General features: G+C 48.5%; 1 protein-coding gene across 2 annotated transcripts in view; it reads right to left on the bottom strand.

Annotated features, from left to right (window-relative positions):
- Tbc1d8-9 (TBC1 domain family member 8/9) overlaps window positions 1–20,588 on the bottom strand; it is a 91,457-nt gene that overhangs the window by 36,432 nt on the left and 34,437 nt on the right. For both annotated transcript variants that reach the window (XR_013308021.1, XM_077634775.1), the window contains exons 11-14: window positions 14,603–14,713; window positions 5,768–5,856; window positions 2,771–2,814; window positions 2,283–2,412 (exon numbers count right to left, since the gene is read on the bottom strand). Coding sequence is in view for 1 of the 2 variants with exons in the window: in XM_077634775.1 (XP_077490901.1) it covers window positions 2,283–2,412; window positions 2,771–2,814; window positions 5,768–5,856; window positions 14,603–14,713 (374 nt within the window). In the remaining variant the exon portion in view is untranslated. The remainder of the gene's footprint in view (window positions 1–2,282; window positions 2,413–2,770; window positions 2,815–5,767; window positions 5,857–14,602; window positions 14,714–20,588) is intronic.

Genomic DNA, 20,588 nt, shown 5'->3' with positions numbered 1-20,588 from the left:
AGCCGATATGTTGGCGATAGTTTCTCGTCTGCGTCAGCCAGTAACACATGACGGTGTGAGTTGCCGCCGCCAACATATTCGCCTGCCGCTGGTACGGGGCCGTCGAGTCAAGGCTGCAGGTGATTTCGTTTGCTCAAACCACACTTGAGAGCAGCACCATCTTGGAGCGCAAGTGCGTTAGTCGCGTGGTCTATTTTGTATCTCGCGGGTTTCTTTGGAGCTCGGAAAAAAAGACACACTTGAGGGTTTCCTTATCATAAATGATGGAGTGGGGGTATCTGTAGGTGCTCGACAATTGTTCAAGTGGGGGTATCTGTAGGTGCTTGACAATTGTTCAAACAGAATTTGTTGTCTAAAGTCAATATTTATTATTTTGATAGTTAAACTTAATTAAACTATTAATTAATCGCAAAACAAAAAACTGCCTGTGGTGCGCAAGATGGCTGCCACGAGTATGCAACTGGTTTCACTCGCCTGTCTCTAATAATTTATTTTTTAACCCTTTGCTCAAGTTAGCTGGGACACCCGGTATATAATTGCAGTACACTGTACTGATGGGCGACTTCAATGCGAAGGTGGGCAAGAAGCAGGCTGACGACCACGCGGTAGGCGACTATGGGATAGGCTCTAGGAATAGGAGGGGAGAGTTATTAGTTGAATTCGCGGACAGAAATAATTTACGGATCATGAATACCTTCTTCCGCAAACGAGAGAACAGGAAGTGGACCTGGAAGAGCCCCAATGGTGAGACTAAAAATGAAATCGACTTTATACTATGCGCTAAACCTGGCATCATTCAGGATGTGGACCTTCTCGAAAAGGTGCGCTGTAGTGACCACAGAATGGTAAGGTCTCGGATTAGCTTAGACTTGAAGAGGGAACTGAAGAAGCTAGTGAACAGGAACTCCATTAACGAGTTAGCGATAAGAGGGAAAAAAGAGGAATTCAGGATATCGCTGCAGAACATACATTCAGCTTTAACTGATGAAGATGATCTTAATGTTCATACAGTGAACGATAATTTGACAGCTATCATAACGGAGTGCGCAGTAAAAGTAGGCAGTAGGACGGTTCAACAGGATACCGGCAAGCTATCTCAGGAGATGAAAGATCTGATTAAGAAATGCCGAAGCATGAGGGCGTCTAACCCTGCACACAGAACTAGCAGAGCTATCGAAGTTAATAAATAAATACAAGGTAGCTGGCATAAAGAAGTTCAATATGGATAGAATCGAGCATGCTCTAAAGAACGGAGGTAGCCTAAAAGCGGTCAAGAGGAAACTAGGCATAGGTAAAAACCAGATGTATGCGTTAAGAGACAAGGAGGGCAGTGTCGTTACCAATATGGATAAGATAAAGTAGCCAAAGAGTTCTACACAAATTTATACAGTAGCCAATGTAATTAGAATGTTAATGAGAGAGACAGTAGCACACAGCGATGCGTCATCCCATTAGTAACGAAAGAGGAAGTAAAGAAAGCCTCAGGAGCAATGCAAAGAAGAAGAGCAGCTGGTGACGGTCAGGTAACAGCAGATCTGTTGAAAGACGGGCGGGAGATCGTACTAGAAAAGAAAAACTACCCACCCTGTATACACAAGGCCTTATGACCTCGGCCGTGCCAGAAGCTTGGAAGAACGCAAATATTATCTTAATTCATAAGAAAGGAGGCGCCAAGGAATTGAAAAATTGCAGACTGATCAGCTTGCTGTCCGTTGCCTACAAGGTATTTACTAAGGTAATCAATAATAGAGTGAAGGCAACCTTAGACTTTAATCAACCAAATGATCAGGCAGGCTTTCATAAAGGATATTCCACAATAGATCATATTCACACTATCAATCAGGTGGTAAAGAAATGCGCATTACTCATCTCATTCGTGTAAATTATGAATTTTTTATTGTGGGGTTTAGTGTCCCAAAAGGCACATGAACTATGAGGGACACTGTAGTGGAGGGCTTCGGACTAATTTAGGCCACCTAGTGTTCTTTAACATGCTCCCACATCGCACAGCACGAGGGCACCATTTCTCCTCCATCAAAATCCAGCCGCTGCAACTATTAGTGAACCCGAGTCCTCCGGCTCAGTAGCCGAGTGCACTAACCACTGAGCTAGCACCAGTGAGTTCATCTGAATCATGCTCAGAGCAGAAATGAGCCAACTAGAGGAGCTTAAAATGCCCGGGTGAGACTCACACTCTCTTCTTCCTGCAGAGCTACTACACACATGCAGAAATGTGCAGCGAAAGGCCACGACTGTGAAGCAAAGAATGAAGTGCTCCCCACCTCCCGTATTCAGTGAAGTGCTCCTCCCAGAGCTTCTCCTTCTGAGTCTCCGCTTCCTGCGCTTCGGGCGACCGCGGAAGCTCGAAACGGGCGGCCAGCGATGACTCCGGCTCCCACGATGCCGAGGAACCTGCAGCGACATTGAATGGTGAAAGCAAGATATTGTTTTCACAGAGCACTGGTCATGTTGATCCCGGTAAGACTGAATGTCCAAATATCGTTAGAACACTGGCTCAAAATTGAAGCCGATTCGATTAAACACATTATTAATGAAGCGCCAATGCACGGTCATTCACCTTCGGACGGGAGAGCATTAGAGAAACGTGACTGACTGCACAAAATTAGTGAAGCATGGCAGCTCACAAACAGCACGCCAGGGAAAACCTTCAGCCGAGAGTGGAGTACCACACACAATGGTAGAGAAAGAAAAATTAAGGAGATGCGAAGAGACCAAGAAGCAAGCGATGGCCAATGCTGCAGAGGCTTACTTGAGGATGCGAGGGACGTGCTGTCATCCTCCGGACACGGGATTCTGGATGTGAAGAAATACAAAAACAGAGAAAGGGAAGATAATTAACCCGCTTGTTAGCACTGCAGTGAACAACAAAAAGCTGTACAGTCTCTGTGGCTGGAAGTATTTACTATATATTGAATGACAGAAATCTACCACTAGGCACACTTGTATAAACAAACTGACTGATACCAAGCTGCTAACATAGCTCCTCGCAACCACAACAAATAAAGTAACGTAACATGTCACCTATGGTACTTTGAATTGAACCCTACAGTAAAAAAACACACAATTTTCACTATAGCAACTGATACTCAACATGCAGGTCACCGATAATACATTCAAACAAAGCTAGACAGTCACTGAAGCTCAATTCATTCACTAAAATGAAAATATGACGGCAAAGCTTAAAGCATGCAGTCATGCATGCTAGCAGCCACATTATCTTTTTTCGATGATTTTGGGCTTTGTTGACATCAGCAAGAAAGGGAAATGACAGAATGATGGGAATGTGATTAATTCAGTGGTCTGAGTTCTCTGGAAACACAAATTTGCTAACGAATGAAGTTATGCTGGTGCCTTTCACTCAAGCAAACTAGCGTGTCAAGCACTGCGGCTCTGGCAGCAACACATTCAAGCTTGTATATGGGACAAGTCATGATACTAGTGCCTGTTGGAAGCCACACTGTCGTTTCTGCATGAATATACGAATATAAAGAGAGTTGTTTGCATTATTTGCTTCTTAAAGCACCTCGCAAAATATCTGTAGCCAAGGTACAAATATAGCGCAATTTTTTACTGCATAAGCGCTGATCCAATGGGTATCAACTGAGCGAAATCATTCGTTGCCTGTTTGCACTGCCTGTTCGCACTGCCTGTTCGCACTGTCTATTCGCAATTAATGCTTGATCGCAAGAGGTTGATCGGGAAAACGAAGTTAAGTCGCACAAGCCCCACCAGTGGCAGCACCTGCCACCGCAGGGCAGTGGCACATCCCTTGACAGCTGCACCATTGCGGAAGGAATGGTATGATGACTCCCAGGGACATATAAATGTAAAGTTGAGAATGACCAATTACGCAGATCCGGGCATTAACTCATTAACATAATCACTTCATATCGTTAAGGCGGAGCTTGAGTGTCCCCTCCAATTTTTTTGTTGCTTTTGAGAATGAGCCGTTCTAATGCTACATGGTATGACGTTCCAAAAGTGAAAGCAGCGAGACACACCCACAGTGCAGGAGCACAGTGCGCTGTGTCAACTGCGGTCGCTCGTGACGATCGTAGACGTTCCTTTCATGGCAGTTCGTGTTGTATTGTCATCAAACTTTCTCTGCCAAATCTCGCAATCAGCACTGGCAAACACATTCAGCAGAGCGAGTTTGTTATATCAGGTCCATCACTACAACGCCTTTGTTACATGGAGGTCTCAAATACAAGCACTTCAATAGGAGTGGCACTGAGAAATTGAGAGACTTCAAAATATCGATGAATTCACTGCGTCGAGGTTCGTTACATCCAGGTTTAAATTATTCATTAAAATTCGCAAGGATTACAGATTTGTTTCAATTACGAGAAGTTTAATGAGGCTGAAACTAGATGAAGCATCACTAAACGTTTGGTTTATGGGGGTTTCACGTCCCAAAGCGACTCAGGCTATGAGAGACGCCGTAGTGAAGGGCTCCCGAAATTTCGACCACCTGGGGTTCTTTAACGTGCACTGACATCGCACAGTACCATCACTGAACGTAAGATCATGGTTAATCACATAAGATTGTAACACACACAGTGCACAATTCTAGCCCTCAAGAACATGTGTGCATCCCTCATAATTATAAATAAAAAATCACAGGACAAGACAGATGCTTGCAGTTTCAAATAAGACAAAATGCAAATCAACGCTATGATACCAAATACTGTTTCTCATTGATGCTGATGATGACGATGATGAGCATTAGTCTTTTTTTTCTTTCCCACATTCAAAACGCAGGAATAAACATGGTCAGCAGACTCCTTACACAAGTAGTATGCCATGAACATGTTTTAGCTTGTAATGAGCTACGGCGAAGTCACTGGCACAAGAACGTTCCATTAGTGCCTTGTTAAAAAAATTGTCGAAAAGTGTCCCTAGGACCAGCACATCACGAAAAGAGGTCACAGGCTCCTGGGGGGGGGGGAATGGGCCTTGTAAAAATTTTATTAATGAAGTCACAATTATGAAAGCTTCAAGGAACATGCATGTTTGCGTGCCTATTCAAATAATGTCATGCAATTTTATGTACAACATGTCCTTGTGCACTTATGCAAGTGCATAAGTGCAAGTGATATATAACATGTTGTCGAGAGTTTTGAAGAAATTGTGTAGCAGGGAACTTGCTAGATTGCATGCCATTGGTTTCGGCTGACATCAAGCTATGCAATAAAGGCAAAATTATCACTATTATATCACAAATGTTGAGTTATAGGATTTTGAATTTGTCACTTCAGAAACAGGAGTACAAATTTTTCTTCCTGTTTGTGAAGTGGAAAATTCAAAACCCTCTAAACTTCTATGTGAGGCAGGATAATAACTTTACCCTTATTGCATTTCTTGATGTCAAGAAAAGCCAATGGCATGCAATCTAGCAAGTTCCCTGCAGCAAAATTTTTTCAAAACTCGACAAAAAGTTACACAACATACTACATAAGTACACAAAAACTTGTTTTACATAAAATTAAATTACATATTTGGAATCAGCGCACAAAAATACATGTTCCTTGAAGATTTCATAACTGTGACTTTGTTAACAAATTTTTTTTTTTTTCTATGACCAGCTTTCCTCCTTAAGTGTGACTGCCATTACCTTGATTCATATTTTTTAACAGACGATGCAAGTTGAAGATGCTTCTAGTATGTGAAAAAAAAAAAAATAGACAGCGTTGCAGTGCAGCAGGTATTCATAGAAAAAAAAAAGCACACAATGCTGTGAGCGTACTCTTTGGGTTGGGGAATCTTGGCCAGGAGCTCAGAAATCTTCTCGATAAGGAAGTCCCGCCCCTCAACTTGAGCAAAGAGAAAGTTCACCTGAAACAAAGAAGGCACACTCCATTAGAAGGCCAAACAGCGAGGACAGAGACCACAGGTTCTCAACAAAAGTAGTAGACAGAACAGCGTCATCACTCCTTCCCATGTCTTCATCTGCACTTCTTATTATTCATGGCAACACTTAATTCCATGCCTGTAGTAGAGAAACCGTTTAGATTCACAAGATGGGGCTGCAATAAGGCCTAAACAATGAGCAGATTCCAAGATGAAATTCAAGTACGATTCAAAGAGAAAGCAGGCTTATAGTGCCAGGACTGGCATGTTACGCACACCATAAGCCCAATGACTGGCGGTGTAGTGCCACAGCATTGCAACATGGCTGAGTGATAGTGCATACCACCTATACAGACATCTCTATCGAAGATACACTGGACATGAGGCATATCCTCGTGAAAGTGCCGTGTGTTAAAAGCCAAGCATTTAATAGGCAGGCTGAACTGTAATCTGGGCCACATTTCTTAATGTTTCATTTTCTCTTCTGTCCGTCCCCTGTTCCTGAAGGTGTCTGCCACAATGTGTGTCACCAGGAAGCCACAGCCAATGGCAGAGGATGACAAGGAAGGGAAACGAGATGTTAAAGAATACGGCCCTTGATGAGACTTTGGGCTAACTGCACATTAGTGAACCTTTTACCAAGTATCATGAAGAGAAATCTCATTTGAGCTCAGCAGAGTGTCAGATCCAGCAAAAAATGCTGCCATACAATCGAAAGCAGTTTAACTCCCTGCAAAAAACTAGCCTACCTTATTTTTGGCCCGAATTTCTATTCCTGTAAAAACAGTGAAAGAACCAAGACCCAGGAATTTCTATAACCCTGTGAGAGTGGAAGCGATGGCGGTGATTTGCAAGCAGAATCTAAAATTTACTAGAAACGAGATGTGTTAAACTTTGTGGCAAAGGCATGGGCAGCGGCTACAGAAAATTTTGCAGTCCTGCTGTAAAAGCAATATCGGACATCCCTGCCATCCTATGCACACCCAACAATGTGCATAACGAGAAAATCAAAATCTTAATCGCAGTTGTGACAACTTTTCTCTCAAAGGTATTGGTGAAAGCAACGACCATCAAAAAAAACTTATCAGAGACTGTGTCTCTTGACTGGCAACAGTAATTTCTTTAATGACGATATTTTTGGCCATGTGCTCATAGTCAGCCTCTTCTTTATTTTGTGATGAATGCCTCCTGACACTTTGTGCCAGTTTCAAATTTTATTTCATCCCTTTGAAAAACACCTCTGATGCAACCCTTGCCATCTAATGTATTTACTCGTGTAATAAACCCACTTGCATAATGAACCTGCCCCCCACTTTTGTCGGCCAGAGTTAACCTTTTTTTTTTCAGCCTGGCGAGAGAGTGCAGAGCTTGACAGTGTAGCACCCTCTCTTGGGTGGCGCCGACAACCGGCTAGCGCGCGCCACCCTGCGAAGAGAATAAAGTCGGCACCTGGTCGTGGCTCGTGCAGCCACGGCTGGCAGTGCTGTTCTGGTGTCGGCTCGTAGCAGTGGTCTGGTTTCCTTCGCTCCTGAGGCGTTAAGCCTACATTGGTGACCAAGGATGAGCAATGACCGATCCCGCAACATCCACGCAGCAGGATTCGCGTCTGCAGGACGTCTCATCGCTGCAGGTTCGCCTTCCACCTTTCTGGCCCCAGAACCCGCAAGTTTGGTTCCACCAGGTTGAGGCGCAATTTTGCCTAGCCCGCATCACGTCGGAGACGACGCGCTACTACCATGTTCCCTCAAGCCTGCCTCCTGACGTTGCCGGTGAGCTCTCCGACGTTCTCTCCGCCCCCATGGGTGCTACACCATATCAGCACCTGAAAACCAAGGTACTGGAGAGATTTATGCCGTCGGACCGCACCCGCCTCCAGCAGCTCCTTACTGGGGAAGACCTTGGCGACCGGCGCCCCTCCCAGCTTCTGCGCCGCATGCAACAGCTTATTGGGGAGCGCGACATCCCCAACCACTCAGCATTGCTTCGAGAGCTTTTTCTCCAACGCCTTCCCCAGCCCATCCGCCTCGTCCTTGCGGCAGCCGGTGACGTCACCCTCGACCGCCTGGCTGAGCTCGCAGATAATGTTCATGAGGCCACCTCCCCGTCCGTCACTGCTGTTTTGCCGCCAAGAGACCCAGCGATTTCGCACCTTGAGGCCCGTCACGAAGAGCTTGCCGCCTCAGTCGCCGCACTCCGGAGCCGACCTCTTTCGCGCACACGTCAAGCCCAAAGTCCCAGCCCTACATCTCTCTGCTGGCACCACAGGCGTTTTCGCCACCGGGCCACGAAGTGTACACCGCCCTGTTCGTGGCCGGGAAACGCCTGCAGAGATCACTAACGGCGGCGTGTGGTTCCCCCAGTCATTCGAGCCGCCTGTTCATGGTCACTGACAAGCTCTCCGGCACCCGGTTTCTTATCGACACGGGCGTGGAAATCAGCGTGGTTCCACCGACTAAGGCAGATCAATCCAAGCCATCAGGACTGTCGCTCCGTGCTGCCAATGCCTCGTCTATATCTACATATGGGCTACGATCTCTCACCCTAAGCCGCACATTTCGATGGGTCTTCATCATCGCAGATGTGGTTCGCCCGATCATCGGCTCAGACTTCCTCTCCTACTTTGACTTAGACGTCAGCGTGCAGCATCGTTGCCTTACCGACGGTCAGACTCATCTCTCCATCTCGGGAGTCTCGTCCGACCTTGCTCCTATGGGCATTCGCACGCTGATACCTTCCTCGGTTCGAAAAATTGTTGGCGGATTTCCCGGAGCTCACTAAGCCATGCAACCTCACTCGGGCGCCTAAACATACTGTGACACACCACATCGTCACCCGGGGTCCACCCGCAGCTGCTCGACCGCGCCGCTTGTTTGGAGACAGTCTAGCTATCGCCAAACGTGAGTTTGACCACATGCTGGAGCTCGGCATTATACGTCCGTCGTCCAGCGCGTGGGCGTCTCCGCTGCATCTAGTGCCCAAGCGTGATCCCAATGACTGGAGTCCCTGCGGCGACTATCGGGCGTTGAATGCCAACACTGTCCACGACAGCTATCCGCTGCCCCACATCCAGGACTTTACATCGCGCCTCGCCGGCTGCGCCATTTTTAGCAAAGTTGACCTGGTTAAGGCGTATCACCAAATTCCCATTGAACCCGCCGACATACCTAAGACCGCCATCACGACGCTCTTTGGTTTGTTTGAGTACGTCCGGATGCCTTTTGGACTACGCAATTCGGCTCAAACCTTCCAGCGGTTCATGGCTGAGGTCACGCGGGGCCGACCGAGTGTATTCGCGTACCTTGACGATGTCCTCATCGCCAGCCCTACACCTCATGATCATGAGCAAGACCTACGTGCTTTGTACAAGCGTCTACAGCACTACGGCCTGGTTGTGAATGCCTCCAAATGTGTTTTCGGTGCTTCTGAGCTCGAGTTTTTGGGTCATCACATATCCTCGGTGGGTATCCGCCCTCTCGTGTCCCACGTCCAGACCATCGAGAATTTTCCCCTGCCCACAACCCTGCGCCTCCTGCGACAATTCCTGGGGCTGGTGAATTTCTCCCGCCGCTTTATCCCGCACTGTGCAGAGCTACTTCGCCCGCTCACCGACCTCCTCCGGTCAACCGCTGGCCCGTCCTCCGCAATCTCTTGGTCATCAGAAGCCCAGGCCGCCTTTACTGCCGCGAAGCAAGCAGTCGCTAACGCCGTGCTTCTAGTCCATCCGCGCAACGACACCCCTACGAGATCGATGGTGGATGCCTCCAGCGTGGCCATCGGAGCCGTCTTACAGCAGTACATTAACTCCGAGTGGAGACCATTGTCTTTTTACTCTCGCAAGCTACTTCCTGCTGAGACCTGCTACAGCGTCTTCGGTAGAGAGCTCCTAGCCATCCACTCCGCTATCCAGCACTTTCGGCATTTTGTAGAAGGATGCAAGTTTCACGTGCTAACCGATCATAAACTGCTGGCATATGTGTTCCGAACCAACTCATCAAAGTATGTGTCACGTGAACTCCGTCAGCTCGCTTATATCTCGGAGTTTACTAACGACATCCGGCATGTGAAAGGTGCAGCCAACACCGCCGCTGACGCCCTCTCTCGTATAGTCCCGGTAGACGCTCCATCTTCCACCGTCGACTGGGCCGCATTCTCTTCTGCCCAGCAGAATGACGATGAGCTCGCCACTACAGTCAAACCTGGATATAACGAAATTGAAAAAAGTTCGCAATTTTTCGTTATATCCAGGTTTTCGTTACATGCAGTTTTGGGTTAAGACTGGTAAGGATTATGCCAAAACGAAATAAAAATTCGACAGATATCAATTCAAGTGAACTCGCCATTCAAAGAATTTATTTAATAGAGAAAAACTGCGTAATTTTCGCTTGCTGTTTTTGCCCGATCGAAGCCACTACTCGGCGCTCCAAGGAAACTAAGGCATCCAGGGCTGCTTCATCGTCCTGCGAGCCGACGAAATGGCGCAGAACGTCCACCGCGTCCATCAGTTCCCTCGCGGTGGGAACAGCACAAAACGTATCAGACTCTGATGAACCGTCACCTTCAAGGCTATCTTTAACGGTTTCGATAAGTGCCGCATCAGTCATCTCTTCCGTAGCCACGGCGCTGTTGTCCACGAACAAAAAGTTGCACAGCTCGACACCGTCGGGCACCCCACCGTTCATGCGTAGTTCATCCCACGCTTCTGCGACCTCGGGTGGGCTTGAAAGTTCGTCTTCAGTGACTGTAGCTTGAATGGCCTTATTTACCTGAGCCTTGGCGAAGCAATTGGTGATCACTTGTGATCCGACCTCTTGCCACGACGCAGCAAGCATTTCGATTGCTTGGTAGATATCCACTTTTGTTGGCCATTCAAGGCGGATGTCCAGGAGCATGTTTTGTATCAATCGACGCCGGTAACAGCATTTAAAGCTGTTAATAACCCCTTTGTCTACGGGTTGTACCAGAGAACTGCAGTTAGGTGGCAAATACTGCAGCTCGACGTTCGAAAGCTGTAGGCCTTCCACATTGTGCGCGGAGCAGTTGTCAAGCAGCAAACAAATGCTGCGAACTTGTCGCTTGACATCTTGGTTGAGCACCTTCAGCCAGTCGGAAAAAATTGCCCACGACATCCAAGCTTTGGAGTTTTCCACATATTTTACTGGCATCCGCCTTGTTCCTTTAAAACATCTGGGGCCAGGCATTGCGGCCAATAACCAATGGGATTCGGTTGTCGCTGCCATCAGTGTTGGCGCAAAGCAAAACCGTCACGCGGAGTTTACTTTGCTTTCCACTGCGGCAGTCTTCTCCTTTTAGTGACAACGTGCGGCTCGGGAACATTTAATAAAACAGGGCCGTCTCATCAGCATTATAAATGTCGGCAGCTTCATAGCGGCTGAAAATGCCGGGAAGCTTCTCGGCCACCCACGAGGCAGCAGCATCGCTGTCTGCGGAGCCAGACTCGCCAGATACCACTTTTCCGACAACATCGTGCCGGCTTTTAAATCCTTGTAGCCAGCCGTTACTCGCTTTGAAGTCGTCGTGGCCCAGGATGCAAGCAAAATCTATGGCTTTCTGCTGCAAAATCGCGCCACTTATGGGCACGTTTTGTGCTCGTCTGTCCAAAAACCATGCAAACACGACGTTGTCCACATCAGCATACGTCGACGTCTTCAGTCTTTTCTTCTGGGCACTTGTGCCCGACTCCATCGCTCTGCGGATGCTTTGTTCTGCAGCAAGAATGGTTGACAGGGAGCTGGCTGGTATATTGAAGCGGGCAGCGACATCCTTCTTTTTTTCGCCGGCGGTAACCGCATTCAAAATCAAGAGCTTATCTTCAAGCGACAAAACTTTGCGTTTCCTCACAGCAGAACTTATCGTAACAAACCGACACCGTAAAAACACACCAGCACACGCACGTCAACACGCTGACGAAGAAGGCTTACCATTACTGCGCCGCAACACCACGAAGAATGTCATAGTAGTGCCGCCTAGTGTCAAGCTACAAAATGAAAGCTTAAAAGTTGCTACGCTTACCACGGAGCGGCGATAGCGGCGCTCAACATCATCATCACCGAGGTCTGCTTGTTTGCTGCGATTGCAAGCGTTCTGCTCGCGGTCTACTTTACCTTTTAATATAAAAACTTACTTAAACAATATTCATTAAAGTTGCGCACTGCCCGGTCAAATTTCGGGCAAAACATTAGAAGATACAGCTCGATGATCAGAGCCGCGAATTCGTTACATCAAGGTCAACTGCCGCAACGAGTTCGTTACATGGAGGTCGCCTATACATGGGCTTCAATGGGGGATGTGTTGGGGAATTGAAAATTTTCGTAAAATCCAGGAATTCGTTACACAGAGGTTCGTTACATAGAGGTTCAACTGTATTCGAGCGAACCCTCGTTCTCTCCGATTACGGCTTGTGCCCCATCCTTGCTCACCTGAGCCCTTGTGGTGCGATGTTTCAACGGACTTTCCTCGCCCTTTTGTTCCGGCTTCACTACGTCGCCCTATCTTCCATTCTCTCCATGACATATGCCAACCAGGCATTCGGGCTACTCAGCGCCTACTCACCCAGCGCTATTTTTGGCCCGTAATCAACGCTGATGTGCGTGCTTGGACGCGCCGGTGCCTACCCTGTCAGTCGACCAAGATCTGTCGACAAACCAAGACACCTTCCCAAGCCTTTCTACCCCCTGGCCGTCGTTTCGACCATGTTCATCTCGACATTGTGGGCCCTCTACCCATCTCTCGAGGCTACCGCTATATCTTGACCATAGTCGACCGCTTCACTCGCTGGCCGGAGGCAGTCCCCATTCCTGACATCACCGCAGAGACTGTTTCGCGCGCCTTCATTTCTGCGTGGGTATCTCGATTTGGTTGCCCTGGCACTGTGACAACCGACCGTGGACGCCAGTTTGAGTCCTCCCTGTTTGCTTCCCTTAATAATATTCTCGGCGCCAGGCATTGCTGTACCACTGCATATCACCCGTGTGCTAACGGCATGGTGGAACGCCTTCACCGCCAACTGAAGGCCGCCCTCGCTGCCCGCCTCAATTGCGGCTCCTGGGTCGACTCCTTGCCCCTTGTGCTGCTTGGTCTAAGGGCCGTCATCCGAGAAGACTTAGTGTTCAGCTGCGGAGCTCGTGTATGGAAGTGCTTTGCGTCTTCCAGGCGACTTCTTTACATCCCAGCAGCTTCCAGTCCAGCCCCAAGGATTCCTCCAACGCCTGTTGGACCGCGTTAAAGACCTCCGGCCTACTCCCCCACGTCCGTCCCGCCACCATACCATTTTCGTACACCCCGACCTGGCCACTTCGACCCATGTTTTTGTGCGCCGCGACGCTGTCCGAGCTCCACTCACACCGGCTTACGACGGACCTTTCCGCGTTCTCCGCCACACCCTGAAAACCGCCACCATCCTCCAAAACGGCCGCGAAGAGACCGTCAGTCTAGACCGCCTTAAACCGACCGCCTTAAACCGGCTTACATGGAGACCGCCCTGGAACGACTCCCAGCGCCGCCTGACCTAGTGCTCGAGTGCCATCGCCGGGCCTCCGTCCGTTTCGACTTCCAGTCTAGGCGGGGGCCCTGTAGCACCGTCTCTTGGGCGGCGCCGACAACCTGCTAGCGCGCGCCACCCTGCGAAGAGAATAAAGTCGGCACCTGGTCGTGTTTGTGCAGCCACGGCTGGCAGTTCTGTTCTGGTGTCGGCTCGTAGCAGTGGTCTCGTTTCCTTCGCTCCTGAGGCGTTAAGCCTACAACAGCATGCCAAGCTACTGCCTGCCGCCGATAACATCACTTGTGCTTTATATTTTGAGGAGAGCTCCTGCCAGACGGGTGGTGGGAAGGGGGGGCGCGGCGCTCGGCGAACTTGGCAGAGCGCCAAGACGTTGTGCGCTCTAAGCTAAAGCTTAAACATTCACATTAGACACTTGTCACTGTCCTGCTTTTAACCTTGCTTAAAAAATGCGCGCCTGACCTTCAGGGTTGGTGTTCAGCACATTCGGGTTATCTCCCCACTATTGGCCGGCGCCCCTCGGCTACCACAAAATTGTTGGATTGGATCGCGTCAAAGTGAACAATGCTAAACACTAGCCGCACAAACGCATCTGACGGCCTGTGTTTGTTGATGACGGAAGGAAAGACAGAGATATATGAACTCTCGACCCTTCCAAAAAAATCTGCTGGAAACTTTTTTTCAGGCATAATGAACCCTCCCCCCAAACTGATGTCAACTTTTCTGGAAAATGTGGGTTCATTACGCGAGTAAACACGGTATATTGGAAGCTGGCCATAGCACGGGTATAACTATGTACCAAGCGGGAACATAAGAAATTGAAATAATCATGCAGAGGACCACGTTTCCGATGCAAGCTGTTAGGTCTATTTTACTAAATGTTAATACCACAGCTGACTCATGACAACTTAAATTCAAAGCCGACTGAAAATCTGTTCACACTATGGATTAATTAAAGGAAGCCTTATTAATAGACTCGATGTTAATGAGACCAAACAATAAGTTTTGAATATCTGGAAGTTCAAATCAAGTGTGTTTGACTTAATTAGAGCCCAGCATAATTTATGACGACCTATAAGAAAAATGTTCAAGAGCCTAACACAGGCACAAGATACCTGACGCTGCAACGGGGTACCTCCTGCCACTTTTGACCGACGCTTCGAAAAGAACAGCCACTAGGAACAGCGGGTGTGCGGGCAACACAGTAGTACGCACCTTGTTCCTGGTGGTGAGCAGGAGAGCGTTGGAGAGCGAGTGGTGGCTGTCCACCTTCTCCGTCACCTGGAGCAGGCGCAGCGGAATCACCAGGCACACAAGGTTCTTCACCTGCACCATCCACAACCCCATGTGGAAGCTCAGTCAGCAAATCCAAATGGCAACTGTGCTTCATGCTTTTGCAGCAGCAATCAGCAGACTGATGCTGAAAACTGACCCTAGAGGCGAAGTAACACGCTCGTTTTAGCAGACCTCCCGCCCAATCCCGAGCTAACAGTTGTCCTCTTGGCTTGGGACAACTAACACAACATTCTCTGCGTCAAGTACAAACTTCTTTCCTAATTTTGTCAGACCCTGTTTGCAGCTTTCTCCAGAATAAAAGACATAGCTCCCGAAAAAGCACTCTGCAACCAACAACAAACGCACAAATCACACCAACAGGTGTAGCTCTTGCACCTCATTTTTGTGTGTGCTTGCAGCTTTCCTTCGACACCCAGAATAGAGCTCTGCTGCAGCTGCGGATTACGCAAAACTGACTAGGCCCTTCTACAGCTGTTAATGACTTGGACTTACGCCAATGCCATTAAATCCGATAATTTCGCATGTTCGGTTGAATAGTACTACATTCAATATTCTATTCGAACTGAATGTTTGGAATTCGAAATCTCCAAGTATTCGTCCCAAGTGAATAATCTTTCAGGAATTCTTGCTTCATGTGATTTCGGCCGAGTGTACCTCCTCCGCAATGGCACCGCGGGATGCATGCCGCCAAAGCCCCAAGTGCGTCGTGTGCCTGCACTTCTGCGCTTATGCTGGAGCCCATCAGCGCATGCGTGCAGAAACAAGCACAAGCAGGCGGAAGTGCGCACAGTTTGCATTTTTCAGGTGTCTGTTCCTGTGATGCGCACATGCCGTACCCGGCACGGCGCCGTGCATCAACTGAGATTTAGCACAGCGCAACCCACTTCTGCAGGTGCCACCAGTGTGCGTGCGCTGATTGGTCCCGACGGGGCAGCTGTGCAAACAGCTGGCGGGCGCCTGGTGCCTTGGCGTCCTCGTGGCGATCTGCGCATGCGTAGCAGCTCCCCACAGAAGCCGATCACGCTATGCTAAATCTCTCTACTAATCAGAGGACGCGTGGCTCTGTTGACTTCTGTAGAGTGAGACTAAGCTGACTGCAGGAGCCGCAGCCACTCTTTGTGTACAGTTCACAAATCAAGTGCAACGGTGTGAGTACCAAGGCAAGCTGGCACAAGGCACATGGAAATGAGTGCCCCTTTCCAGCGCCTAGCACATGTTCACAGAGTCATCGCTTAAAAGCAATAGCTGCGCAACAATACAATCACAATTAAGACCAGCAGTCGGGGGTCTCGTAGATAGGCCTCACACCCCACAAATACGGCCGCTTTACATCCAGGTCGACTCCCCCAATTTCCAACGCCCATTTTTGCAGAATGTCGACACAACTTGAATGAGTGTGAGGAAGCTTCAATGCATTCTTTTTTTTTTCTTTTTCATGTACAATGACTGTGTGTGTTCGAAAAATACACAATTTTGTAAATGCCTATTGTGCCATTCAACCTTTTTTGCGTGCCAGCAGTATTCGAAACAGTCGCTTCAAATTCATTCGGAGAAAATCACCATTCACTTTGAACAAAAAAAAAAAAAACGCTATTCGCAGGTGACTACCATTCACCTAACAAAAACTGACAACATTTATGCTGCGCTGCATAATGCACGAACTTCGACCATGGCTGTTAGCTGTGTGTTCGCGCGTGTGTGGTGTAATGTTGTGAGACTCGAAGTGTCACACGTGTGCACACAGAGCGAACAGCTATCGCTGAGTTTCGTGCATTATGCAGCGCAGCATTCAACACAGTGATGCGCCACGGCAAGGAAAGCACTGCAAAGCCAAGCAGACACCTACTGTGAACACAGCACGGCGACGCTGTCGAAAGCAAAAGCACCGTAGAGAAGAGTGAGAAGCGGGAGACAGTTGCGCATAATGACACGCAATGTCGACGAGTGGCTATGACAAAACCTGGAATTTTGCGCTAACAGCTATCACTGTGTAACCCCATTGTACAGCTGTAAAAGCATGTCTTATGCATCTACACAGCTGGTTAGCCTCCACCGAGGCGGGACGAGCGACAAAATGACCAGCCAGACAACAAGCAGAGCATGCCGAACTGCAAGTGCAAGGGTGGAGATTGCATACTGCTGTCCATTTTGCTTGACGACACATCTGCTACTGATACTCATGTAGTCAATGTGTAACTGATGAAAAAACTCTGCCATGTAGAAGCTCTATTGCATAAAAGCAAGTCCAGCCAGCTATCTGGACTTTCATCACCACCCTTTGAAACAATGCAGAAGGAGACGCAGTAAAGTTGGCTTGCTCAGTCCATGGCATCATCTATAGTTGTGCTCCATTAATGTAGACGCTTGTGTCCCCGTCAGAGAGTGTAAGTGGGTCATCCATAGAAATGAATATCCAAGACAAACGAGCCAAATTTGCTGCTAGTTTGTGATGAAGCTTGTTTTCATGCATACCAAGAAGCATTATTATTCAATGAAAACAAAAGCTGAGCAACGTGAAGTGTGTCGTGTCGGTTGCTATTGCTAAAAAAAAAAAAAAGCACCGTCTATATTGCCTCACTACAATGAAGTTTCACAGCAGCAGGCTTGGACAATTAGATGTAATGCAAGCTGTTCTGTTCACTCCAAAAGTGTGGTAAATGAATGGGTTGAAGACCTCCCCAAATTGAACAGGCTATTTAGACTTCCATATTAAAACAAGGTTCCCTGGAGAAAAAAAACCTTACACATCACTGCATTAGTTGAAATGTTTGCTCAAGCGGAGGCAAGACTTGTTGCAGATCCATAATAATGCGACAAAAATATATAAGGCTCTCAGCTATGGTACCTTACTGAGCTGTCCATTGTCCAGAAAGTGAGCCTCCATATTAACGAGGTGTAAATGCATTGAAACCATTTGGTCCTTGCAAAAGTCATCCATAATATGGAGTTCATATTAACCAGGCATGACTGTATACACGACCAAAGACTACAGTACAAAAGAACCTCAACAGACAAGACACATACAGCACGAGGTCTGACTTTAGCAGCAATGCTGTTTGGAAGAAAAATTACAGGATTGCTCTTAAGTCTGCTTAAGAGCGGAAATGCGAAAGCCCTTCTCTTTCTTCTTTTTTCTGCCTCCCTTTTTCATTTCCCAAGACCTTGGCGAGACTCGAACCCACAACCATTTTGCTATCTCTGTCATCATCATTACTATCATCACCATTAACATCGCCGTCACCATCACTATTGCAATCATCACTTTGAAAATCGGCGCTTGTGTTAATACACTCCATCCCGGACCACGTCCATCTGAACTGTAGTCCCTGATCGTGAATAACCGAGAGGCCCAGGCAACCATCCTGGCAGTCCAAATGCTGCTGTGGCCCTTTGCTAGAACCACAAAATAAAAGCAGTACAAATGTGCCACAAATCATAACAGGCTGCAGAGTGCAAGAGATGGGTGCAGGAAAACCAGGGGTAGTAGTACACAAATTGCCAAGCCAGATGCAGAGATGCTACATTAGTAACAAGCCTCGCAATGGCTTCACAATAACAAGTTCGGCCACATTATGCACCCAAAGCACAACAAGCGTTACTGATATATACAGTCAAACACGGATATATCGAACCCACATATATCGAATTACTGTCTGTATCGAACTCGTAAATTATCCCCTTGAAAATTCTGTGTAAAAGTATAGAAATTGGTACGTTTATATCGAACAATATTTTTACCCGCCATTGGATATATAGAACGCCGCGCGATCTAGGCACTTGCTGCACCCGCGAGCTCCACGCCTCCCCCGAAAGGCTCGGAAAATGTGAGAGCGAGGGGGAGGGAGGCTCGGACTGTACTCCCGCTGTGCACGCTCTCCGACTTGCGGAACAGTTTTTTTCTCTCTCCCAATGTCTCTCATCCTTCCCCCGCGTAACCATAGTGATCGGCTCGGAAAAGGTAGCCAGGAACGAAGGTGCCGGCGGCCACCTCCTTTTGCCTTTTTTTTTTCTTGTTGTTTTTTCACAAGTTTTGCTCAGCCAACCCCAGCTCGTGCCTTTCGTACGTCGCTGTTGCCCTCGGAGGTGCCATCGCGAGCGCTTTGTTGGCGGAGGCTGCGCACGTGAATTCTTGTGTTTTGTGCGCGTTCTTGTGTTTCGTGTTCAATATTGTTTTGCGTGCGTCGCACGACACGTGTGACTGGATCGTGGTGAGCTGACGCGGAAGCAATGGCCGCAGCAAGCACAAGCAGCGTCAAGAAGCGCAAGAACCTGGACTTTGTGACAAAGCTGAAAGCCATTCAGCGTGTTGAGGCGGGCGAGAAAAGTGCGACGGTGGCAGACGACTTCGGATTCCTCGGAGCACTCTAAGCACTTTGTTAAAAAACAAGGCGGACATAAAGTCGAAAGCGGCGGAGCAACGAACGTCGGGAGCTTGTCGTGTGCGCGCTCTTGCCCACGAAAAAGTTTAAAAGGCTCATGCGTGGTTTTAGAGGTGCGGGCTAAGAACATTCCGGTGGATGGCCCAATGCTAATGGCTAAAGCCAAATGGTTTGCCGCTGCACTCGGTGATGACAAAAGAACCGCCATAAGATAGTTGGCAAAACCATTCTGGGGAAAGCGGAGCCGTCATCAGCCAGGATATCCAGCAGTGGATTTCGAAGGAATGGCCGGAAATTTGCGCGAAGTTTTCACCCGCGGAAATCTTCAACGCCGACGAGACCGGGTTGTTTTGGCAGATGCTGCCCAGCAAGACACTCGACGTCCGGGGCAGCACGTGTCACAGGGGCAAGATGAGCAAAGTCCGCGTGAGCGTTCTGCTCGCTGCTAACATGGATGGCTCTCAAAAGCTCCAGCCCTTTGTGATCGGCAAAGCAAGGGCACCGCGCTGCTTCAAAAACTGTAAGCAGCTCCCCGTTCGCTACGCCTTCAACAAGAAGGCGTGGATGACGAGTCAGCTGTTTACAGAATGGCTGCAAGCGTGGGACGCCAAACTGGGCAAGTCGGGGCGTCACGCTTGCCTTCTCGTCAATAATTGCTCGGCCCATCACACCACCTGCGAGCTCGAAAACATCGCGCTCAAGTTGCTGCCGGCGAACATTAAGTCGTTCAAAGTCGGCTACAGGAGGCGACTCATTGATAGGCTTTTGGTGAACCTCCGCATGGGCACCGAGCTTAAGGGTTGACCTGCTGGGCGCCATTCAAATGATGACGGGCGCCTGGAGAGACGTGAAGCAGGATACCGTGGCCAACTGCTTCCAGAAGGCATGCCTCGTGACAGCCAAACTTCCCAAAACCTGCGAAGACGGCGACAACGAGCGCATGGACGTGTTTCGCAAGTTGTCGTCCCTTTTCCCGGCTGCCGTTCCAGCCGAAATGTCTGCTGACGATTTTGTGAACGTTGACAGCAATGTTCAGGCTGTTGCGAGCCTCGCCGACGAGGACATTGTAGCTGCAGTCGCAGGGACCCAGGCCGACAGCTCGAGTGGCGACGAAGATCGTCCGGACGAGGGGGCGGCTACACGCTCGTACTCCGGGCGCTGAAGTGGCGGCTGCGTTCAGCTTGATTCGCCGTTGTTGCGGCGACATGGAAGGAACCGGGCTTTCGCACCCGAACAGCCTCGATAAGATCGAGGTTGGCGTCTTTAATTTCATTTGCAAGGTGAAGAAGAAGACCAACATAAACGATTTTTTTTCACGCAAATAAAGCATTACGTTGTGTCGTGTGTGCGGAAATAGTTGTCATTCTTGAATGCTCCGATCGGTAGGTCAACGTCCGCCACAGGTAAAGTATCTGGGCCTGTATTTTTTTATATCGAATTTTTAATATATCGAATTAATTCGCGATCCCCTTCGAGTTCGATATATCCGTGTTCGACTGTAGGTAGTTTTAGGCCCGCAATTTGTC

This window comes from Amblyomma americanum, chromosome 8 (assembly GCF_052857255.1).
Source record: "Amblyomma americanum isolate KBUSLIRL-KWMA chromosome 8, ASM5285725v1, whole genome shotgun sequence".
Classification (NCBI taxonomy): Eukaryota; Metazoa; Arthropoda; class Arachnida; order Ixodida; family Ixodidae; genus Amblyomma; species Amblyomma americanum.
The sequence above is the reverse complement of the archived record's forward strand: the minus strand, read 5'-3'. Positions and strand labels throughout refer to the sequence as shown.